The sequence below is a fragment of the Carcharhinus amblyrhynchos genome, chromosome 12 (genome assembly GCF_965287045.1).
Source record: "Carcharhinus amblyrhynchos chromosome 12, sCarAmb.v2.hapA, whole genome shotgun sequence".
In the NCBI taxonomy this organism is placed as follows: Eukaryota; Metazoa; Chordata; class Chondrichthyes; order Carcharhiniformes; family Carcharhinidae; genus Carcharhinus; species Carcharhinus amblyrhynchos.
The window spans coordinates 52,577,758-52,603,940 of NC_137335.1; the positions used below are offsets into that span (position 1 = coordinate 52,577,758).

Here is a 26,183-nt window from a genome sequence, read left to right on the forward strand (position 1 = left end):
TATTTAGTATCTGTGTAAATCTGCCTAAACTATAATAATGAATTGGAAAAGAGGCCATAATGAGAATATGAAAGTCACCACACAAAGTTCTTTCTCGTTTGAGGTTTCCTGTGTTAAGTGGATCACTTCTTCCTATCAGCCACTATTTTTATTGGATTTGACAGGTGGTTTTACTGCTGGATGTCCTTCTTTTCACTAACGTTCCCCCACTTATCCAGGCTGGAAACTGGCACCAATACATGCTGGCTTGCCTGTACTACTGGTTGGGCTCGTTCTCAGCCAACAAGTCCTGGAATGGAACTTGGGCCAAAGCCTTCCTGTTCAGAGGTAGAATAGCCATCTGCTGAACCAGCAAAACTCCTTCTATATAATTTAAAAATATTTCAGCATTAAAATGAATATCTTTGAATTTCATAGAAATAATCTTATTTAAAGATTTAGTTTTCCTTTCACTGCCAGGAATTTCCCCAAAACATTACATTTTTTAAGGTGAAAGGCATAATGGGTGGGATTTTACAGCTTTGCTTGGGCAAGGCCGGAAATTCCCACCCGAGATCAACGGAGATTTCCATTGTCAGACCCCTGCCTGCTCCATTCCGTGGGAGGCGAGGTGATAGAGTTCTGGCCAATGAATCTGGAAAGCAATGGGCCATAGCTTCCAACTAGCATCAGTAAGCAATTGTCTGCTGGAATTACAAAACATTAATGTTGTTTGAAATTTGGGGAGATTTGCAGTGGGACATTGGGATGGGATGATTGGAGTTTAGGTGGAGATGGGAGGTCAAGATGAGATGGAGGTTTTGGGGAGTGGGGGTATTGGAGGTCAGGGGTGGGAGTGCTCAGAAGTCAGTGGGCAGGGGAGGATCAGAGGTCAGGGGTTGGGGGGGATAGGTTTGATTAGGGAGAGTCGGGTCAGGAATGGGGATGAGTTGGTGGGGAGTTCGCAGGAGGGGCGGGATGGGTCAGGTCAGCGATGAGAGTGGGCCCACGGGGTTGGGGGAGGACGGGAGAGTCGAGCGTGGGTGGATCACATCTTGGTCAGAATCCCTCAGGGAAGTATGAGGGTGGGGAACATTGTATGGGGGTGATTAATCAGGGATAGGGAGGATGTCCTGGAGGGTCACGGGCATAGGGTGTTTTGTGTGGGGATCAGTAACGATACCTAAACTAAACACTCAGAAAGTACAGGTAGATTTTTTTTCCTTCTGATTTTATCTAAGTAACTATTAGAATAACTCTGATTAGCATAACCCTGCTAACCATCCGGTTAGCAATTTAACTCACTTTGTTGGATGGGTCTGAACACAACTGTCCAGGGGAAGTTAGTCTTTCTGGTTAATTGCCATGATAACTCTTATCTGGGAAGTTCCCTGACAGATTCCCCAGCACATCTTTAGGGTACCCCGAAATCTGATGCTGGGGCTGCTTAGATAACAACCAAAAACAGACATTGTTACAGCTCTTGTTCTGGGTCCCATTGTTACCAAACCTTTCCCTTAGGAGAAAAGCAAGAAGTCGAGATGACAGACTGAAGAAAAAGAAGGCAGCTTTTCCTGACTTAAAAAGTGAATTGCCCAGGAGCGTAAAAATCCTTGAACACAAATGCGGTTAGCCATGAACACTTATTGTGTTATACATGAATTTGAGTTTGCCAAGCAGCATAGGGCCTACAGTACTACTTTTCTCAGATATTCTTGTTAAAATTATTTATGGATTGCCTTAAACCTTCAGTATTCTGGAGAATATGTGTAAGCTTTACAAAATTACTTAAGATTTTTGACTATCACCTAGACTTTAAATAGGTCCCCAAGTTAGTTTTAGACACACATAAGTCTGAGGGTAGCTCAATGGGCTTGATTTTAAGGCTTCATTAGATCAGAGGTGAGTGGGTGCTAATAATAGCCCTGTCAACTAGCATGCTGGTTCTTCAGCATCACCCCAGCATCAGGGTGTAATGCATTCATACATTTCAGTCATGTAATATGATGTTCTTGCATGCACAGTATGTAAAAACAGAGGGAGTGAACTGGCTATACCTCACGTCAATCTTCTTCACTGGTGTCATGCTACTTTGTTCTGCAGTTAACTGGCATGGAATCAATGAGCCAAATGACCACGTGAAATAACAATCTATTTGTACTTCTTTCAATTTGGTGTACTGTATTTGCTGCTTGCAATGTGGTCACCCCTACAATGGGAGATTAAACGCAAATAAGGTGACCACTTTATAGCGCACCTCCATTCAGTCTGCAAGCATGACCCCCAGTTTTGGTGGCCGGTCATTTTAATTCTTCTGCTTGTTCCCTTGCTAAACAGTCTGTCCTTGACTGCTACAGCATTCCTGTGAAACTCAACGTAAACTTGATAAACGGCACTTTATCTTTCAACTGAGGGTGCTGTAGCCTTCTGGACTCAACACTGATTTCAACAACTTCAGATCATAGCCTCTGCCTCCATTTTGTTCTATGTGCTTCTCTTTCTTCTTTTTAATTTTGCTGAGTCAGTCTTGTCTTGTTTCATTCTTTATTCATTTTACATTCAAATGGTCTGGACGTGGTAATTCACATCTCATTTGGACTCAACCTTTGCTTCTTTATGATATCCATTACCATTCTCTTTGGCTGTTTCATCATGAATCATAAAATCCCTACAGAGCAGATGGAGGCCATTTGGCCCATTAAGCCTGCACCAACAACAATCCCAACAAGGCCCCATTCCCGCAATCCACATATTTACTCTGTTAACCCCCCTAACCTACACTAAGGTAAATTTAGCATGGCTAATCCACCTAACCTGCACATCTTTGGACTGAAGGAGGAAACCAAAGCACCTGAAGGAAACCGGCATAGACATGGGGAAAATGTACATACTCCACGCAGACAGTGACCCAAGGCCGGAATCAAACCCGGGTCCCTGGTGCTGTGAGGCAACAGTGCTAACCACTGTGCCACCTTGCTGCCCATCATGAAATCTTTTATTATCTAATCTACCATATCACTGGTCTATCCAGTGTTCTTCCTGCTGCCTTCCCCATTCTAATAGCTTAAAAACTTTTACTTTTCTACCATTCTTCGGTTGTGATGAAAGGCCAATAACTTGAAACATTTTCTCTGTTTTTCTCTCCATATGCTTCCCAACTTGTTGAGTATTTCCAACATTTTTTGATTCTTATGCCATAAAACTTTCTGCTTTCCATTTCTAATAGAAAGGTATTGTAGGTAAGTTCCTCTCTGGCTGTGAGTTGTTCATAAAACAATACCTTATTCTTTGAAAACATATTTTTTAAATGGGTAATGTTTTACAATCTTTATGGATGTGTACACTAGGCACAAATACAACTGGCTTTTTCTCCTTAAATTACATCTCCAAATCAAGATTGGTATCTAGTTTGCAAGGTCTTCCTGATCTTTACAGGTTTTGATTTTGAGTCAGGTTTAGGACTGCTTGATTTGCGTTCAAGGTGATCCCATTTCTTTCTCAGCCAATCAGTTGCTCCATTTAATGATTCATGAGATTTTGGAATGGAGGAGAAGAAAATTACAAGTGGATATCTGAGGCAAGCGCCCCTAGTAAACCAGGCCAAATTGAAATTGAAATGGTCATCTGTTGCGAGAGAGAGAGAAAAATGAACAGCAATTCATTTTTCTTCATTCAATAGTGGTGTTTTGATTCATTTGTTTTACTTAATCCACCTAGAGTGGCTATCAATGAATACTAAGAGACTGGCATTTCCTTTTTCGCGGAGGTCTATATGTACCCTTTGTAATGGTCTTTGCAAAGGTGTTTTGGCAGTTTATTACTGCAGTTTTGGCAAATAGTACATTTCCTAACCAATGATTGTAGGTACGAGTGAAGGGCAGCACAGTGAGACAGTGATTAGTACTGCTGCTTCAAAGCATCAGGGACCCAGGTTTGATTCCTGACTTGAGTCACTGTTTGTGTGGAATCTGCATGTTCTCCCATGTCTATGTAGGTTTCCTCCATTTGCTCCAATCTCCTTGGAAAGATGTGCTGAATAAGTGCATTGGCTATGCTGAATTCTCCCTCAGTATACCCGAAAAGACACCGGAGTATGGTGGCTAAGGGATTTTCATAGTAACTTCATTGCAGTCTTAATGTAAGCCAATTTGTGATACTAATAAATAAACTTTTAAAAAGGTGTAAAGATTATGGTTGAAGACTTGGAGAATGTGAGTAGTTTCAAGTATCTCAGCTTAGTGGTAGGAGTAGACAGCATTATAACCATGGAAAATAAGTGATGAAATAACTCTGGTTTCAGCATTTAGAAGAAGTGCAGTGGAGTGTTTGCTATGTCATTGAAAAATATTGCTGAAACTGAGTTAAAGAAACTACAAACAGTTGTGAAGCCAGCTTTGTTCTGAAACTTGGACAGCGTCAACAAGGGAGGAAGAATGTGTTTTGGATGTGTGGAGTATTGAGAAAGTACAATATCAGAAAGATTGGAAGAACATTGAAAAAAGTAGCCAAGGAAAAATTGAAATTGAAATGATCATCTGTGGCCGAGAGAGAGAGAGAGGACATGTGGTGAAGTGAGTGATGTAGATAGGACTGCCAGGAAGAAAAAGAAGAAGGCTAAAACCAGATGGAAAGATGCAATGGTAAAGTTAAATACTGTTGAATTCAAAGATGAATGTGTGACTGGTAGGAAGGGATGGAGAAGGGTGATCAACTATCATTGTGGTGACCCCAAGGAAAATGGGAGGGGGCAAAAATAGAACTTTCTAGCTCATTGGCTAGGTCAAAAAAGGAAAGCTGTCATTATGGATATCATGCTGACTACTGTAGCATGGTGGCACACTGATTAGCACTGCTCTCTCACAGCACTAGGGATCCAGATTCAAGTCCAGCCTTAGGTCACTGTCTATGTGGAGTTTGCACGTTCACCCCATGTCTGCATGGATTTCCTCCTGGGGTGCTCCCACAATCCAAAGATGTGCAGGTTAGGTTGATTGGCCATTCTAAATTGTCCCTTAATATCAGGCATAATAGCAGAGTAAATACATGGAGTTACAGGGATAGGGCCTGGGTGGGATTGTTGTCAGTGCAAGGCTCAATGGGTTGAATGGCATCTTTCTGTATTGCAGGGATTCTATGATATTATTTCTGTGTGATCAGTATTGACTTCTGCCAGGTTCTTGTTTCTTAAAGAACTAAGCATCGCTCAGTTTTGACCCCGCTTCATGCAGCGCTGCTAATGTAACACCTCATTATGATGATTGTGGGATGGTTTCAGTTCCTCAGCTATACACCAGTTGAGTTCTTTTTATCCTTTCTGTTTGTAGACTCTTTTGTGCAGCGACTCTTTCAGAGCTTTGCTGCAATTACAGTTGCGGTGATAGAAAAGTCATCATCCACTATCTCTACGGTGAAGATTACCCCTTCGCAGCCTGCAAGTCTTCTTGTAGCGAACTGATTGTACTTCAGTGATAGCATTCTCTTCCAAACTGCAATATTCAATGTTGTAGTACTGAGAGAGAAGTACAGCATATCTCTGACACTTCCATCATCGGAGCTGCAGATTTTGATCCTAGATTAGGTATTATGGGTTTTGTGATCTGTTATTAAGTTACTACCCAAGATAAACCAGTGAAAATCTTTGATTGTGAAGATGATTCCAAGCGTTTCCTTTCTGCCTGAGCTTAGTTTCATTCACTCTTGGTGGGAGTATGAGACTTGAGTGCTTTATGTTTCTCCTGCTCACCATCCATGACATCACTGCTCCAACTCTATCATTTAAATTGTTACATGGTAGCTTCAGGTCATCATGAAGAAGTGCGTCACTGATCAAGCTTTTCTTGCATGCATCATAGACATCTTGTTGTGAGTTCGATCATTCCCATTTCACATCTTTCTTCAACAGCTCATAATGGAGCTAATATAGTTGCAGACAGAAACTGCAAGTAGTATTGAACCATATCTGGAAAAGATCTAAGCTCAGGCACATCTTTTGTTTTGGGGGATTATTGATTATAGGCTCTATCTTCTCTTAAACAGACTGTAGCCCCTTTTCATGGATTATCAGGCCAAGTTACATTACCTCAGACTGCACAAGAGCACAATTGTTACTTTACAACTTCATATTGTGATCATTGAACCTTTTTAACACTTCATCCAATACTTGAAGATTCTCTTCCTCTGCTGTGGTCTTAATCAACATACTACCCTGATCACACAGGCTATACATCACTCCATGCTGAATCGACCCATTGTAGCTTGGAAGATTTTTGGAGAAGATTTCTTGCAATAGGGAAGCTTCATGAAAGAATGTAACCACATTTATTGTGAGACACTGTTAACTCCCTTGATCCACATTGAACTAGGTTCAGTTTACACTACCCAACCATTTCTTTCAGGATGCTTTAGCTCCTCTCCATCATAGGTAATGAGAGCATAGGACAACAGTGTAGCCTTACAATATACCTGCTTTGTATCGAGTCTGATTCACACCAATTATGTCTTTATAGTTGTTCTTAAAATGTTGCTATAACTGTTTAATAGCAAATCAAACATTTTGGTTGTCACAACTTAGAAGACATAATACCTTCAGTTTGCGAAATCTGTCTTTTCTTATTTATGTTGGTTTGTCGCTATGTCTCACCATAACGATCAGCAATTCAAGGGACTTGTCCTTATGTTGTATATTGAACTCAATTTATCCACACCTTTCTAGCTCTTCAGCAGAATAGATTTTGAACTGAAATCTTCTCTCAGTTAGAAATACATCACTGTACTTGCTCTTGTACATGTCACTTCTCATAATGGAGCAATCTGTAGCCATATTGATGCACAAGTTGATGTACTGTTAATTTCGCAACACTGTTGCACAGGAGTCTCTGTCATTGGAGCGATTGTTAGCAGCAGAAGTGCTGTACAGTCCCAGCTTCTCTTCACTTAGGCTCTGGATTCACTTCAAGATTTTGAATTCCACACTTGTGTCGTCACTGTCTTCCGTTACCATTGGAATGAGTTCTCTTTCTTGTTCCAGCCTTCGCTCACAATATGGCCTTTTGCTTTTAGCAGTGAAAACATTTGGCATTTCTGTATTCATGTGTCTGTGCCAAGTGGTTAACCCACTAGAGTGATAACCCACTATCACCAGCATTCTTCTAACTAGATCCCCACTTGAGGCTTTGTGCAAACTTTCTGTCAGTGGACGGAAGCAATACTAGTCCCTTGCATAAGGCAAAATTCCCAAGCATTCTATGTTGCCATCTTCATTGAAACAGCAGTCATACACATCTGTTCAAATATGAGATTTTGTATATTCAGTAATTTGATTATATTCTATCATCCACCAATCCACATACACATCTGCCTTATATTGTAGGTCTAAGAATATGCCAAAGTTGCAATGTAGTGAAAAATATCTTCACAATGTACTCACCAACAGTTTAATTACTTCTGTAATTTCTGGTTTCAAGTTACTAGCTAGCTTAGGGTTGAAATGTTCTTCCAACTTGGTGCTGATTGTTTCACCTTGCTGCGGCAAGATGATTTTTTTTTACATTCCATACATTTTTGGGCCAATTTCTGTTCGCAAAATTCCTTTCTTTTTCTTGAAAATTGTGTAATTTTGAGTCTTGACTTCATCACTTTCACCTTAAGTTCAGGAAGCATAGTGGAGAACATGGCCCTGTATAAATCAGTGGGAACGAAGTAGAAATGGCCAAGAGCTTCAAGATTTTTAGGTGTTCAGATCACCAACAACCTGTCCTGGTCCCTCCATGCTATAGTTAAGAAAGCCCATCAACGTCTCTCCTTTCTCAGAAGACTGAGGAAATTTGGCATGTCCACTACAACTCTCACCAACTTCTACAAATGCACCATGGAAAGCATTCTTTGTAGTTGTATCACAGCTTGGTGTGGTTCCTGATTTGTCCAAGGCCACAAGAAACTACAAAGGGTCATGAACGAAGCTCAATCTATCACTCAAACCAACTTCCCATCCATTGACACCATCTACAGTTCCTGCTGCTTTGGAAAAGCAGCCAGCATCACCAAGGACCCCATGCACTTTGGACATATTCTCTTCCAATTTCCTCCATCAGGTCTGAGATCACATACCAACTGACTCAAAAACAGCTTGTTCCCGGCTGCCATTAAACTTTTGAATGGACTTATCTGCCATTAAGTTGATCTTTCTCTACACCCTAGCTTTGACTGTTGCACTACATTCTGCATAGTCTCCTTTCCTTCTCTATGAACAGTATGCTTTATCTGTAGAGTATGCAAGAAACAATACTTTTCACTGTATATAAATACATGTGACAATAATAAATCAAATCAAATCAAATAAGTTTTTTGCACCAGTATGGCTTATGCAAGCACAAACATCATATCATATTGACATAATGGATAATACATTTTTGCAGAGGTGGGATGGGAAGCGATGGAAGATAGCCAGTTTCACCCATTAAATATATATTAAGGCCAATTGAAGAGGACTGACTGGAATTTTCCAATTGGCCTCCAGGCTCTCACAGGCAACTGTCACCTTCCCTCAACAGGGATTTCCCCACTTCCTAATTTGTGGCCTGGATCCATTTTTTACATTTTTAGTTGAAAACAATTGGAAAGAAGGAGCCTCCATTTTGAAGTGCCCTTTCCCTTACTTACTTTTCGATGTTGTCCGCTACTCCTTTCAAGCAGGAAGGCTTCAGCTTGATCCTCCAGCCTTCTGGCCATTAATTGCCAGACTCTTTGAAAATCAGAGCTGTGACTGCCCTCCACCGCCAACCACTCCTGAGGGCATGTTCAGGAGCTGGAAATAGTCATGACCTCTGGTTCCTGCACCTGGAAGGAAAGTCCAGCCCAATGGCTCCAGCAGCTAAGCACATGATTCTCATTCAACAAGTTGTGAGTTTGAGTCCCTCGCTGACCATCACTCAAGGCACTTTACTAAGTTCAAATAATTCACAAGCAGGTTATTTTATAAATTGCCATTGTTGTATCTCAAGGGACTGACAACTAAAATTATCAAATTCTCTCACTACAAATTGTTCTCCTTGCTGACCAATCATTCGGCAGAATTGATGATAGTCATTAAGAAATTTGTGTACCATCTTATCCTTCAAGTTAGAGTGTGTAATAAAAGTAACATATAAAATAAAGCACTTATAATTTTCATGACTTCAGGGTGTCTCACAGTTTCAGTCCTACCAATAATGACCAAGAACCTCTCTTAAACCAGAGAACCGAAGGGGATTTCATTGCGAAAATGTTATCTGAGAATTTGAAAGCAGGTCCAAATCAAGTGTGTGAATCATCACAAACCTTGCTTTAGTTCACATCCTCTGCAAAAGCTTTCTGCTTCAGTTGAGATCCCACCGAGGTAAATTGGAGAGTTTATTTGCAGCTCTTCTTCCTCAGTAGCCAGTTCTTCCTTCATTTGCCCATTTACGTTCACCGATGCCACAGCACCTTCCTTCTTAAGTGTAATGCTTTTCCATTTTCCATCACAGTAAGAAAGCCCCAACAAGAGGTCAACTTGGGTTGTGCTTGAACTTGTATTGAGCAAGAAGCTTAAAGTTCCACTGTGCAACTCAGCCTATAGGATTGCAATCCAAAATTAGGAAAAGAATGTGAAGAGCTTTTATCCATTCAATTAATACTGTACTTATGATCTCGTAAACCAATGGAGCACTTGAATTGCATGATGAAAGTTGTTCATGTTTTTTAATTTGCACAGATTGAAAATGACTAGATATAGCAATTAGCAATAAAATCATAGACACTGATGCATCCTTGAATTTGCAATAAAACAGTGGAGGCTGCTCCATACTTAAACTGGCAAAACACAACTTAATTAATAAAACCTCTCACTTTCCTTCAAATGAATATGGATGCACTAATTAATACTAATGTTAAATGTTTAAAAATTAACAGTCTTTACTTACACAAAAACAGTTAATGGCAAGTTGAGGATTGAAAACCATTACTAACTCAATTATTGTGCTAACTGCTCCAGAGGTATACTTAATTTTTACCGAAAATTTAGCACAGCAGCCGGGATCTCCCCAAATAAATTTGAAGTTCCCAATCTGTGGGAAAATAGGAGTATTTCCCATTTTGTTTTAGTGTACTTATCAGAGCATATCTCTGACACTCTGAGCTCTGCAAATTGCCTCAACGGGATTCACTCTGGAAAGTATTCCCACCTGAGAGGCTGGCAGCATAGAACGGGCCACTGGGCATGCAATCTGTCAGGGCACTCCCCGCAGGCCCCCGCCCCCCGTCCCTCCATCACCATTGCCCACTCCCCAGTCACTGGCCAGCCCGCAACCCCGCCGATTGCTGGCCTTCCGACCCCTCCACCTCCTTGTTGCTGGCTACCTGGACCTCCTCGGGACAACCTCTACACATCCCCACAACCATACCCTCCCTCCATCAGGCCAATCCCAATCCCCCTGAGTCTCTCCACAACGGTCTCGACCCACTCCTGAACCTGATGACCATCACCTATGTCCACCCCAACAACTGGTCAGTTGCAAAATCCCACTCTGACAGTCCCAATCCCCATCTCCCACCCCTGCTTAGGTAAACAGCTCCAACCCCATCCCCCCACTGGCAATCCTGACCCACCCCCCACAAGCTGATGGCCAGCCCCGATGGTCCTCATTCCCTCCATTCTCAAACAATCCTTTTGCAGAGTAGCAGCAGGCCCCACCACACCAATTGTCCCCACAGTAAGCCCTTTCCATTCTGATCCCTTGGTGATTCTCATTCAACAAGTTGTGAGTTTTGTGCTGCTGTGTGCCAGTTGGCTCCTTGGCCAGGGTGCCAGATTGGCACTGCCCAAAAAGTACCTCCCTTACCCCAAACTCCCGGTGGGCCTTAATCACCTCTGTTCTCTCCTATGGAGTCAGGCGTTATTGGGGAGCAGTTATAAATGCCACTGGAGGGAACCACTCCCGGGGGGCAAAAGGTAGAGGGGAGATACTAGCAGATCTGGAGACTTCCATCCCAGGCCCAATAGTCAATTTCCATGACATTTCCATATTTCCATATAATAATCAATTATCCTGCATGATGTTTATATATTAACCCCCTTACCAATTTCTGGCATGGAGCTAACAAATACTTACCTCGGGAGATATGCAGAGGCTGTGACACCAGGCCTAATCCCATGAAACGGCTGCTGCTGATGTTTCCTGGCCCACTGCACGACTACAGCAGTGCAGCAGGCCAGGAGAATCGCACCCCCCCCACTCCCGGCATGTTTCAATCTACTAAAATGCATGTAACAAAAGTGCCACAGTAATCATGGGTTACTTTAGGTTGGACAAAACAAATTAGTAATAATACTGAGGCAGATTAATTCCTAGTGTGTGTATGTGATTATTTTAGACCAGTATGTCCAGGTACTAATTGGAGAACATGGGGGGCATGATCTTTCTGGCCGTTCACACACACTCCTGCTACAGCAAGTTCGGAGAATTTTTCACCCAGCTAAATCTCCATTCATTGCAGTGGGACGGAAAAGCCTCAATGGTGGCAACATTTCAGCTGCTATCTTTGAGGGAAGGTTAATTAATAATCATGTTGGGGCCCTTTAGGCAACAGTGATCATAACATCACAGAATTCTTCATTACAATGGAAACTGAAGAGATCCTATCTGAAACTAGGGTCCTAAATCTAAACAAAGGAAACTATGGATGTATGAAGTGCGAGTTGGCTAAGATAGATTGGGGAACTTCAATCTATCTTAGTCAACTTGGGAGTTGACTAAGGGAGCAAGGATGTCTTACTTCAGTAATACAGAGTCTTGGTGAGATCACACCTGGAGTAGTATGTGCAATTTTGGTCTCCTTATCTCATGGGGACTTAATCGACTGGAGGCCTGATGCTACCTAGGTAAATGCCTGATTATTTTGGAATAGCATTGGGTCGCCTGGAGAGAAGTGATGCAGGTTCTCATCTCTTCTCCAACCAGTGGACACGACCCCCTGTCACTCATGTCAAATCAGTCTCTGAATATGAGTATTAAAAATGTATAAACAGGAAGTAAAACAATTGTGTGTATATTCACACAACCCTATTGAAAATATTTATTACATTTATTAATACTGTTGGCAAAACTGATAGCAATACTATTCAGTCAAAAGGGGAAAGGCAAATTAAATTGATGTACTTCACATCTGTATCAACATTCTCACAGAGGCTGCTTGACAAATATTTGAAATCAAAACCAGATTAATATTAGCTCAGGTTGGAGTCAACTCTCCATATTGAGTTGCAAAATGTGAATTTAATAAGATTAAATCAGCAAAATGCGTCTTGCTCTCTTGTGTACTGTATATGCCTCCAATGTGTTTTATGTTCTAATAGACTCATGTAAAAGCATGGAAAAACTAATCTACCAGGAAGTGCCTGCATCAGCTCATGTCTCTATCGCCAACCACTTTCTTCTTACTGTCCTGCTCCTATGGCTTATCACCAGCTGAAAAATACATATGCAGCACCTCATAAAATGAGTAATTTTTAAGGACTGCTCGAGTGAAACCCTGTAAGGCATGTTGACAGGAGATATAAGTTATGAGTGAAAGTTTTCCTTGGTAATATATTAGAAAAGCAGTTAAGTGAGAACTTGCAACTGCTGGAAATCTTGAATAAAGGATGAAATAGCTGGAAATATACAACAGGCCAGTAAGAAACTGAAAGGAGAAAGGATAGGTCAGCACTTTGAAACAAGTCAAAGGCTGAGGTTTATTTCTTGTCTGTTTATACTTCTGCAAAGTACAATGGAGTGCTTTCCTTTACTGAAAGCACAATGGTTAGATATTCCAGCCCCGCCTGCCACTGGAAAATTCCAATGTGCTAAGAAAGTCAGTGTGCTTTGCGCTGGCCTGCTGTACCCTGCCACAGTAGGGCCAGAAAATCCTGGTTGATGTAAATGAAAGTTGTTTGTGTAAGTGATTAGAACTATACTGTTCATGGATGCCTTTGCTGAAATATTTTGTCGGATTTAAGACTTCAGTTTTGGAAGCAAAGATATCAGATCTGACCCATCAATTAGGAAACCTCTGAGATCATTTATTGCATCTCACAGTATCTAACTGGACCTCAGTTGACAGTTTTAGACTGATATAAGCCTAAGGGCAACCCAGTAGCTTATGCAAATTTAAGAGTACAGAAACTAAAAGGCAAAAAAAATACTAGCAGCAATGAAAAACTCAGATACCACCTTCAAAAGGAAATTAAGTTGGAGCCACAGGCCATTTTTTCCATGATGCAAATGCGTATAAAAATTAACTATGATTAATACAGACAGTTGACTGACCTTCCTGTGGACAGGATAACCATCAATACAATAATTCTTCCTGATAAAAGGTCCAAATTACAGAAAATAATGGGCTCAAAAGACCAATATACTAACTATGATTTCACTTTATGAATAAGGACTTTAAAGAAGGACTGGAGTCTATTCAAAATTTTGAAGCAGGGAACATTGCTAAGTCACAAGTTAGCAACGGATTGGGTCTGATTCTCATGGAAAGAGGGCTCTCAGGTTTCTCAAAAGATATCTCTGAAAACGGGGTTTGTTGCTCAATTTAAAATTGGTACTGTAGATTATGCATCATAATGTCATAATATGAAATCCTGAAATAAGGCATGAAAGGGAAATCATGCTTAACAAACACACTGGATTTTTCTGAGGATTTAACTAGTAGAATAGATAAGGGAGAACCAGTGGATGTGGTGTATCTGAATTTTCAGAAAGCTTTTGATAAAATCTCACATAAAAGGTTAGTGTGCAATATTAAAGCACAAGGGATTGAGGGTAATACAGAGGCATGGATTGAATAGTAGCTAGCCGACAAGAAAGAGAGAGTAAGAACAAATGGGTTTTTTTTAGAATGGTAGGAGGCGACTGGTGGGGTCCCGTAAGAATCAGTGCTTAGGCCCCAACTATTCACAGTATACATCAATGATTTTGATAAGGGATCAAATGTAATATTTCCAAGTTTGCTGAATATACAAAGCTAGGGGAAAATTTAAGTGGTGAGGGGGAAAGAAAGAGGGTTCAAGGCGATTTAAACAAGTTGAATGAGTGGGCAAATACATGGTAGATGCAGTATAACATGGATGATTTGATTTGATTCATTATTGTCACATGTATTAACATACAGTGAAAAGTATTGTATCTTGCTCACTATAAAAACAAAACATTCATAGAGAAGTTTTGCACTTAACTTGGAAAAATGGAATGGCAGAATATTATTTAAATGGTGTTATGTTTGGAAGGTTGGACATAAAGGGGCCTGGATATCCTTGTACACCAGTCATTGATAGTGAGCATATGGGTGCAGCAAACAGTTAGGAAAGCAAATGATACGCTGGTCTTCATTGCAAGGAAATTTGAGGACAGGAGCAAGGATGTCTTCCTGCAGCTGTACAGGGCCTTGGTGAGACCACACCTGGAGTATGGTCTCCTTCCCTGAGAAAATATATACTTGTCATAGTGGGAGTGCAGCAAAGGTTTGCCAGACTTATTCCTGGGATGGCAAGGTAGTCGAATGAAGGGTGACTGGGCTGACTAAGCCTGGAGTTTAGAAGAATGTGATGGGAATTCATTGAAATGTATAAAATTCTGACAGGGCTAGACGTACTGGATGAAATGATGATGGCCCCCTTGGCTGGGGAGTGTAGAGGAAGGGGTCACAGTCTCACAACACAGGGTAGGCCATTTAGGATTGAGAGATGTCTTCACCTAGAGGTTAGCGAACCTATGGAATTCTCTGCCACAGGAGACTGTGGAGGCCAAATTACTGTTCATATTTATGAAATAAATAGTTAGGTTTCTAGACATTAGAAGCATCAAGGGACATGGGTGGAGAGCGGGTGTACGGTATTGAAATAGAGGATCAGTCATGATCTCATTGAATTGTAAAGCAGGTCCAATGAGCTGAATGGTGAGCTCTTGCTCCAATTGTCTATGTTTCTGTGATAATTTGCACAGTCATGAACAGGACTGAACTGATCCAGTCTTCTGGGTTAGATTAACCACAGCTAAAGCTTTTACAAAGTTTCATTTATTACAATAAAGACAAAATTTTCACAGTTCTGCCAGATTGAAACAGAGGATACAATGCCAAATACCACAGAAAATCTACCAATCCATTTCCTCTTTCCATCAAGTTTATGTCATCCTGAAAGAGACCTATAGTTGGATGACCAAAGCACTCGTCTGTTTTATATAGGGTTATTTTGAGGCTGCATTAACTGTCAGTAAGAACAATGTGTGGATGGGAAATCTAGCAAGGATTGGAAAATGCGATTTTCCCCAGTGAGATTATCATTTCCGATATTCCGATATTTCATGCCTCGTAGGCGGCATAATGAGAAATCCACTGCAGAAGGCTGGGAACCTACATTATAATATCATTAGGAAGCCCTCCCTCCGGGACTTCCCCCCTCAAGATAGCAAAGTTTACAACAGATTATGAAAATAGTGAATCAGTCAAGGTGATTCTCCCCAGGGCACAAAATTAATTATCAGCCCCAGGGGAAGGTGGAGACCAGTTACCTGTGCTGGAGTGGACATACTGGGGAGCACCATTGGGGGCAGGGTTTGCATTAAGTTTGTTAGGGGGAGGGGGCCTCTGTTCAGTTACTTGTGGTGGGGGGGGTAAGGGGAGAGCCCCAGTGCTGGTGATGGTGGAGGGGAGAATAGAGGGGTGAGAGCCCCTAGACTGAAGCTTGTGGGATTGGAGTTGGGGAGGTGGGGTTTGTTTCTTTCTGTGCCAATCTTTATCAAATTATGGAATCGTAGAATTCCTACAGTGCAAAGGAGGCCTTTTGGCCCATTGATTCAGCAGTGACTCTCTAAAAGAGAGGTCTGTCCCCATAACACTGCACAAGTACCATGGCCAATCCATTTAACGTACACATCTTGGGACACTGAGGGACCAATTAGCATTGCCAATTCACCTTACTTGCACATCTTTGGAATATGGGAGGTAACTAGAGCACCCGGAGGAAACCCATGAAGATATGCGAATGTGAAGCCCATACTGACAGCCACCCAATGCTGGAATTGAACCTGGATCCCTGGCGCAGTGCTAACCACTGTGCCACTATGCTGCTGTGTAAGTAAGGCTTGTTGCAGAACATTCACAGTCGACTACAATAAAGATTTTATAACTGTAATGAAACAAAGCATTTAATTTGGACATCAAAAAAAACATTTTTGCACTGACGTTCCAAATAAGTTGCAACAATACTATCCAGGCCCAGGTGCAATTTTACAAAATTGGAGAAGCATTAATGAAACTTCTACCACTGAACTAATGAAATAGGGATATTCGATGTTGACTATCTTATTTAGCTTTGTTTATCAGGACAACAGATTTGCATGTGATTTGAAAACAAATTTGCACACTTTAACTATTACATGTTTTGTCCCATTTTGGTGAGTTGATTTATGAGTTTTGGTCGGGAAAAATTGAACAACTGTCTCCCAGTGACTTTTAAAAAAATTTATTAGTACTACAATAGGCCTATGTTAACACTACAATGAAATTAAAGTGAAAATGTTAAGAGAATAATCAGTATGTCATGAATGTGCAGATTTTTAATGAACAGTTGATTTCCAGGTCAAAAAATTTGGAACATAATTATGTTTTAGAAAACGTAAACCCTTTTCTAGTTCGTAAATATTATTGACCATAGAATACAGCAGCAGTAACAGTGCAGTACTGCACTTATTTCATTTTTTTTTATCCAAACCTCATAAATCCTGCTGTAGCTGCAACTCAGCTCGAATTATCATTCACTGTATATACACTACTCATGTGCCTGTTGCTGTTACTTTCACACTTTCTAATCACAGTAACAGTAAAATGATTTTATATGAGTTTGCATCATTCACAGTTCTTACCATGGCCTGTCCTTCCAAGCAGGTCACTGCCGCTATTAATGAAATGTTCTGCAACTAAAATATTAATCCCTGCAACCTAAACAAAGCATTTCGCACATCAAAATATAAACTTTTAGTGCCTACATAAAAAAGATAATAAAAACCGTATTAAAACCTTGGGATGGAAATGCCCTCTTCTCCGCTGAGCAAAGTGAATACAAACCCTTCAGTCTTCAGAATTGTGGGCTACTGGTGTGCACTTAACACATTAATTCTTCTTACTGCTATTTTAGCTGCAGAGATAACCTTTTTATTTCAAATGAGTTAACACAGATACTGAAAATAATAGAGGAATTTGAGACACACATACTTAGTGTTCCCATGCTGGTAGCCCACAGAATATATTTCGAGGCCAATGTTTTTGTAAATTTAAACAGGCAATATAATATTGCTCCAGCAGAAATGCTTCACTGCTTTTTTTTCACCTCTCTAACAATCTACTACATTTATTAAATAAACCCAGGAAAGCATTCCCAATGTGTTACATGATGTCCAAATACACAACCAGTATGCATGATGGCACGGTGGTTAGCACTCCTGCCTCACAGTGCCAGGGGTGCTGGTTCGATTCCCAGCTTGGGTCACTGTTTATGTGTGGAATCTGCACGTGCTCTTTCGTGTGCTCCAGTTTCCTTCCACACTTTGAAAGATGTGGCCATGCTAAATTCTCCCTCAGCATACCCAAACAGGTGACAGAGTGCGGTGACTAGGGGATTTTCACAGTAACTTCATTGTAGTGTTAATGTAAACTTACTTGAGACACTAATAAATAAACTTAAAGTTGTAGAGTTATAGAGATTTACAGCATGGAAACAGGCCCTTCAGCCCAACTTGTCCACGCTGCCCTTTTTTAAAAATTCCTAAGCTAATCCAATCGCCTACATTTGGCCCATATCCCTCTATACCCATCATACACATGTAACTATCTAAATGCTTTTAAAAGACAAAGTTGTACTCGCCTCTACTACAACCTCTGGCAGCTTGTTCTAGACACTCATCACTCTCTGTGTGAAAATAGTGCCCCTCTCGATAATTTTGTATCTCTCCCCTCTCACCTTAAACCTATGCCCTCTAGTTATAGTCTCCCCTATCTTTGGGAAAAGATATTGACTATCCAGCTGATCTGTGCCCCTCAATATTTTGTAGACCTCTATAAGGTTAGCCCTCAGCTTCCTATGCTCCAGGGAAAAAAGTCCCCATCTATTCAGCCTCTCCTTATAACTCAATCCATCAAGTCCCGGTAGCATTTCAGTAAATCTTTCCTGCACTCTTTCAAGTTTAATAACATCCTTTCTATAATAGGGTAACCAGAATTGTACACAGTATTCCAAGTGTGGCCTTACCAATGTCTTGTACAACTTCAACAAGACATTCCAACTCCTGTATTCAGTGCTCTGACTGATGAAACCAAGCGTGCCGAATGCCTTCTTCACCACTCTGTCCACCTGTGACTCCAGTTTCAATGAGCTATGAACACGAAGCTCTTGGTCTCTTTGTTCTGTAACTCACCCCAATGCCCTACCATTAACTGAGTAAGTCCTGCCCTGGTTCAATCTACCAAAATGCATTGCCTTGTATTTATCTAAACTAAACTCCATCTCCATTCGTCAGCCCGCTGGCCCAATTGATCAAGTTCCCGTTGCAACTGGAGATAACTTTATTCACTGTCCACTATGCCACCAATCTTAGTGTCATCTGCAAACTTACTAACCATGCCCCCTATATTCTCATCCAAATCATTAATATAAATGACAAATTTGTTTACCAAGTTATCTTGGTAAACAAATAAACATACACATGGACATGTAAATAAGGAATATGCAAGATTGGAATTTCATATATATAGAAATACACATATACAAATATAGAGATAGAGAAATAGAGAGAGAGATGAAAAGTGAGTGCTACACAGTTATACACAATTCTTGCAAAACTTCATTCAAACTTACTTGTTCCTGTAAGATGTGGTGTGATTTTACTTAATAATTGGGGAAGTAAATATGATAAACTTACAGAAAGATATGTCTTCATTTCTTTATTGTAAGCAAAGAAAAGGAAACCATTCGACTTGTCGGTTTTTAGTTGAAACGAGACCTCAAATTGCATCCCACCAGAAAAAGTACTTGAATGCAGCTCTAAGTATCCTGAAAGACATGGAATAAAGAACCTAATACTAAATGCTCAATGAAATAATGTATTTCAAATTGTTGTGGATAATGGGTGCATATGTATATGGCTGAGTATTTTGGCTGTGATCTACATAGAGCAATGTCCATCGAGAATTACAGGAACTGGCATTTATTGATAATATAGTGCTTTGAATAAAATGGAAGCACATCATCACTGGCAACCAAATTTTGATGCAATGGAAGAAAGAGATGCAGCTCTGAGTCACTTGCACAAAGCATTTCATCATTGACGATCTTAATAATTTTCAATACAATTTTGACCCCTCTAAGTCAGAGCCTGCCCAGTATAATCACACTCAAAACACTAAATTTATCTTCATAGCTCAGTATACCAAGATTGAGATTCATTCAATTGGACTTTCTTGGAATTTCTCAGAAACTACAATGTCCTTCTTGGGAAGGGCCCAAAAAGGTGTGCAACTCCCTAAATCCTTATGTCATAGTTTTTATATTGAATGGTTTAGTAATAAAGCTAGCAGCATTTTGGATGCAGCTACCTGTGTCATTAAGAGAGTGTTCAATGATATTGAGGAGAAGCAACTAACAGAAGAGTAAGAAAATTAATGAAGTCCTTCATTAACTAAAAGAACCAACCAAAGAAGCTAGGAGCGGTCCTCCCAAAAAAATTCTAAGTGTCAAATTTGTGTAAAAACTGAAGTAAATCCCACTGTTTTTTTTCAGTGGGATTTTCAAAATGAATCTCCCACATTCTGTGCATTGCAGAGTGCACTGGCTTAAATCACTCCTAAAAGCTGTGGGGTCTATTCTCGCTGGCAGCATAGCACTGAGTGGACTACTGTGAATGCGCTGATCTGTCAGCATCGAGATCGGTGCTTGCGCAGCAGTCCCTGTCTGCCAACCTCCAGATTGCTGGTCAGCTCGATCACTGGCCAGTCCTGTGATTCTCACATCACTGACCTTGATGATCACTCCCCACCCCCATGCCTTGATCACTGGCCCCCAAACTACTGGCCTTGACGACCTCCCCTCCATTAGCCCCACCCCCCCACCTCATGCCCTGATCGCTGACTCCTCCATACATGCCTGGGCCAGCCTCAACACCCCTCCACCCCCAGCCCACTTCGATATCTCCCATAGCCCCAATTTCCCCCCTCCAAGCCCACAAGCAGGCTGACCCCACCCCCCCACCCCCACCCCAATGGCCAGCCCCAATCGCTGACCTCCCTCCCTTTGTCACTCAGCCCAAATGGCAAACCCTCATCTCCATCGAGTAACCCCAGAGGCTCTGCCTCCTTAGCACTGCCTGATGTGCAGTGCCAAGGTGTCCCCTGAGCATTGGCACATTTCCCCTTAGGCAGTGCCAAGTGGCTGAGGCTACACTGCTGAGGTAACAATGCCCAGGGGACACCTCCCCTGATGCCCAACCCTCTGGGGTACCTCGATTGCCCCCCTTCACTCCAGCAGGATCTTGCCACCAGATTCCTGCAAGTGAATGCTACACTAAACCCCGCTGGAGTGAACAACTACTGGCTGGGGGAAGACACTGGCGGGCCTAGAGATTTCAGTCCCAGGCTCACTCATGGGATTTAAATTGTATGGAAATTAGAATTTCAATAATTTATATACAGCTCCACACCAGACATTAGCGCAGAGCTGAGAGCACCGGAATTCTGGTATTCGGAGACTCAGCGAGGCCATGGTGCCCAGCGGGAAGCCTGCAAAATGGCCTCGCTTAAGTTTCCTGGCCCACTGAGCGACAAAGGCAGCACAGTGGAATGGGAGAATTGCCACCTGCTGTATTTAATAGGATAATGTTTTTAAGCTTATGCACACATCTTTCAGATGAGGCATTAAACCAAGTCTCCATATTCCTTCTCAGATGAATGGAAAAGATCCAATGGCTCCATTGGAAGAAGATTAATGAACTTTTCACTGGTGCCCTGGAAAATATTTAACCCTTAACAAACATCACTAAATAAACTCACCTGGTCGTTATCTCATTTGCTGGTTTTGGGATCTTCTGGCACAAAATAGCTGCCATATTTCCTTACATTACATCAGTGACTACACTACAATAAGACTTAATTGGCTGAAAGCTGTTTTGGGATGTTCTGAGGTTGTGCAAGGTGCAAAGTAATTACAAGTTTATGTTGTAAGTGAACACATGCTAGGAACAATCATTTATGGCTGAGGTGGCAATTGTGGACTATTAAGTTATAAAAATGTCAAAGCTATGATAAAAACAAATCCAATATACAAAGATTCAGACTGTGAAAGAAACACTAATCAGTCAAAAGATTATATTTGTCAATGCCAACATAAGTAAGGTACCAGGATAAGCTTTGTAATTTGTCGAAAGTGTTTTTTATAAATACATTCATGGGATGTGAGCATCATTGGCAATACCAGCATTTATTGTCCATTCCTAATTGCCCTTGAAAAGGTGGCGGTGAGTTGCATTCATGAATCACTACCCTCTGTATGGTGAAGTTGCTCTCAAAGTGCTGTTCGATGGGAAGCTCCAGGGTTTTGAATGACAGTGAAGGAATCATAGAATCATAGAATCCCCACAGTAAAGCCCATCAAACTTGCACTGACTCCCACCTAATTGGCATATCTTTGAGCTGTGGGAGGAAACCAGAGCACCCAGTGGAAACCCACGCAGACACAGTGAAAACATGCAGACTCCACACTGTCAGGTCCCTGGCGCTGTGAGGTGTCAGTGCTACCACACATTTCCAAGTCATGGAGGTTTATAACTTGGTGGTGGTGATGTTCCAATGCACCTGCTGCCCTTTTCCTTCTAGCTGACAGGTATCACAAGTTTTGATCATGTTATTAATACTTGGGAAAATTCTGCAGTAGATACTGCACATTGCAAGAGTGAATCACACTGAGGGAATGAATATTAAGGTGGTATAGGAGGTACCCATCAGCAAGATGCTTTATCAGGGGTAATGTTGAACTCCCCGAGTTCTATTAGAGGTGAACTCACTCAGATAAGAATGTTCCATTACACATCTGATTTGTGCCTTACAGATGGTTGTGAGGACTTGAGGAGTTAAGGGCTGAGTCACTCGCTGCAGAATGCCTAGCTATTGGCCTGCTCTTGTAGGTTTATAGTATCGTTAAGTACTTGGTTAAAGTGGGGAATTTCAATGATGGTCATGCCATTGAACATGAAGAGAAACTTTGACCATTTTGAAAATGATCATTTGTGTGGCACAAATATCATGTGCCATTTGCCAGTCCCATGCAAATGTAATCTGGATTTGCTGCATTTGGGAACACGCTTCTTCATTATCTAAAGAGTTGCAAATCAATCTGAAGACTGTGCAATCATCAGTAAACATTTGATGGGGGAAGGTCATTGGTGAAGATGGTTGGAGCAGCAATTCCCTGGGGCTAAGATGACTGGCCTCCAAGTACCACTACTTCACTAAGCAGTGAATTTCCCCTGATTCCCAAATGTAGTGCAAAATAACTTTAGGCATTTTCTAAGGACTACAGGTTTTTTATTAAGAGATAAAGAACACCATAGTCAACTGTAAGATCATTCTATGAAGGGGTTTTAACCAACCCCATGCCCAAATGGTTTAGAATTTGGATAAAAGCAAATTGCTGTGAAAGCTTTGACGAAGGGTCGTCTGGACTCAAAACATCAGTTCTTTTCTCTCCTTACAGATGCTGCCAGACTTGCTGAGATTTTCCACCATTTTCTCTTTTGGTCTAGATTCTGGGCTAATAAACATGACATATGGCAGTATTCTGGTTCAGTGCATGAATGATGACTCATTTTTTGATCTGGTCATGAAAACGATTTGGAATTTATAACGAGAATGAAACTAGTAGCACCTGTGAGTGACAGCAATTATAATATTCTCTAAGTTTGACAAGGGAGAGCACTAATATACAACATTTTTAACAAGTTTAGGGTCTCTCTTTGACATGTTCTATGCTAATGGGTAAAGAGGTGCTCAGAATTAAGAATAGCTATAGAGGTCAAATACAACAGCAAGGAAATCCTTTTAGTTCTTTAACAGCAAGAGGATTATCAAAGAAGAAGTGAGATTGCTTAATGATGCAAATAAAGTTGAAAGAAAGGATGAACTAAAAATAGTTGACATACTAAATAATTACTTCCTGGAAGTATTCTTAGAAAAGACACTGGAGGCATGCAACCTATAATAGGAGGTTCCATAGTTAAATTTAATGACTCTGAAATCACTTGTGAGGTGGTCGTGGGTCATTTTGTCTTTTTATTTCTAATCTATATACATGTCACATACTTCCTCATGGTAGCTTCCAAAGCACTACATTTGTTCTGACTCTTTTTTCCATTCATTCTTGCTGTAAGTCTTTCCTTCCCTCTATCTCTTTCTTCCGTATATTTTCCAATAAGAATCTCATATGTTCCTTTACTGTTATATTCAATTTCACCTGCGTATCTTTGTTAAAGTTCACTGAAGTAACAAGATAACAATTATGTACTTGATTGAGTAAGAACAGACCATCCAGAAGCAAGTGCAATATACGTCATTTGAATGAGCATAGGTGTTAGGAGTTTGAAGGACCATAGACATCTCTCTCCATTAGATGGAGACAATTGGTTATTTAGCTAGAGGAGCACCACTCAACATCAAGCCTGGGCAAGGAAAGAAGACAGGTCTCCATGATCTATCAGAGTGGTGCAACTGACCACAAGAGAGAGTGGGATAAGAGGTACTGAGGCATGATAAACCTCTATGACTCTATGGGAATGAAGTAATTACAGTGGTAAGTAAGTCCCCTATTAAAACTAAAGATCTTTCTCGACACCCAAGCTATGACTGTAACACTACATTCTGCACTCTCTCCTTTCTTTCTCTACGAACGGTATGCTTTGTCTGTATAGCGTGCAAGAATCAATACTTTTCACTGTATGTTAAAACATGTGACAATAATAAATCGGATCAAATCAAAAATTTAGCAGAAGACTTTCACCAGTGCTTTGGATTTCAGAAAATGTTTGACATTTGTACATTGGTAGCATGAAAATGCGCACACGTGCAAACAGGATATTTACTTACTCAATTTAATAGACACTTTCAACCTGTGTTTTCAGCATTACTTGAAAGAGATTGTGCTACTGCTCTGCAAGAAACATACCTAGAAACCACAGAATGAAGTACTGAATGAATGAGATTGAGGGAACATATCAGAATGACTTTTCACTGTTTTGTTTTCCAGATGCAAAGCAGAAGGAAAAAGGGCAATGATATAGCCTCTGCCATCTTTGCATGCATTCTCGGGGTATTGGAGCAAAGTGACATGCTTCTTTTAAATAATATGCAAATACAGCAGCAATGAGTTTGTGAAGCTTCCTATGTTGTTTTCCTGGTTTTCCACCTGGCTCGTATCCAGGAATCAGCTCACCTGTTGAAAGTGGACTGATGGAAATGACTCCAACCCTGAAGAATTGGAGAATCTGTCTGAGAACTAACATTTCTGTTAAGATTAGCAAATACAAGAATATCAAGCTCTTGTTTTATATAACCATTATATATTTGGCCCCTTTCCCCAGCTATAGAATCTGAGTAATATGCAAAATCCATTTCCAATTTTTTTTTCCACAGTTGCTGACTTCTTGATATACTTTATTTCTCACCTTATCCTTTCCTTTCTGTCCTTATTGGCTGAGATTGATGTAGTCTTGCTGTTGAGTCCTTTGGATGATTTCATTAGCTCTACAATTAATTGCCACAGGTCTCTTTATTAATTTGCCCCAACAGGTAAATCCAGTTTCAAACAACTTAAATCTCCAGGGAATTCTGCTTCATCTTTACTTTGCCATGATTGGGATCATTTGGCACTGTTTCCAAATTAACATGCGCTATAAAGATCTTCTTCCTCTTCCGCACCATGTAACGTCTTTAGAGGCAGTTATCAAGTTGAGAGGGACTCCATGCAGTTTGGGATGAGGAAATTTTCATCAGTGCGTGTGATTTCCCCTTGCAGATTTCACATCGCAGGCTTTGTAAAACTAACATGAGGGTTAACAAACTTGTCTGAAATTTAACCAATGATACCAAGTCTCTGGCGAATCGGCTTTCAAAAATGCATATAAATAGATCTGGTGCCCAGAGTTCAGTGAATTAATAATTAATTAAGTTCTGTTTATTTACTCACTGATGCCTGAAGCAGTGCTATTCTCAGTTAAAGGAAATCTCAGATTTCATCTTGAGTTCACAAGAGCTTTTAGTAGAGTGTCAGTATATCTCACCAAAGACCTTGAGATCTTGAGACTTGACACCAATGCTTTAAAAAAAAACTTTTAACATTATCTTGAACCTCACACAGTCTCAAACTTCCAATTGCTGGATTGAAATTTAACTTAAAGCAGCTACATTTATTCTGTGGCCACCTCTGTCTTGGATATGTAGATGTGTGAACCAGGTGTTATGCTCCCAGCCAAGAAGATATTGGAAAAACCTGGTACCTGTCAAGATAAAAACTGGATGCTGGAATCTGAAACCAAAAGAGAAAATGCTGGAAAATCTCAGCAGGGCTGGCAGCGTCTGTAAGGAGAGAAAAGAGCTGGCACTTCATTTGACAAAAGGTCATCTGAACTCGAAACGTCAGCTCTTTTCTCCCCTTACAGATGCTGCTAGCCCTGCTGAGATTTTTCAGCATTTTCTCTTTTGACACCTGTTAAGATCTGGCTTCATAGATCATCATCATTTAAATAACATAATACATGGCACAACCAAGCAGCAAGACTTCAAAAGTAAATTGAAACACCAAGAAAATCTTTACCATTCAAATTTGAACAAAATAAACATAAGCAACAAAGACTAATTAGGTATACTTAACAATAAGATAATTATTCTCAACAATATGAGCTTCTAACCAACTCAATGCAATAGATTTAACTAATCTTAATTTTTTACTGTGGCTTTCACTGTAATAGGCTTTGGGACATAAACTCTGGAAGGCATTTTGTTTCTCTCTAGGTCAGGTTGCACAGGTCACAGTTCAGGACTACAGTATGTTCCTACCAATACAATCTCTTGATCCAAGTATAATCATTGCTGATTGTCACACACCATGACCC

At 40.7% G+C, this 26,183-nt stretch overlaps 1 protein-coding gene across 3 annotated transcripts in view; it reads right to left on the bottom strand.

Annotated features, from left to right (window-relative positions):
• The window catches only part of ush2a (Usher syndrome 2A (autosomal recessive, mild)), an 815,153-nt gene that overhangs the window by 499,340 nt on the left and 289,630 nt on the right, over nucleotides 1-26,183 (bottom strand). For all 3 annotated transcript variants that reach the window (XM_080200528.1, XM_080200527.1, XM_080200526.1), the window contains 2 exons: nucleotides 18,954-19,084; nucleotides 9,295-9,568 (listed from right to left, as the gene is read on the bottom strand). In XM_080200528.1, the coding sequence (XP_080056654.1) occupies nucleotides 9,295-9,568; nucleotides 18,954-19,084 (405 nt within the window). The remainder of the gene's footprint in view (nucleotides 1-9,294; nucleotides 9,569-18,953; nucleotides 19,085-26,183) is intronic.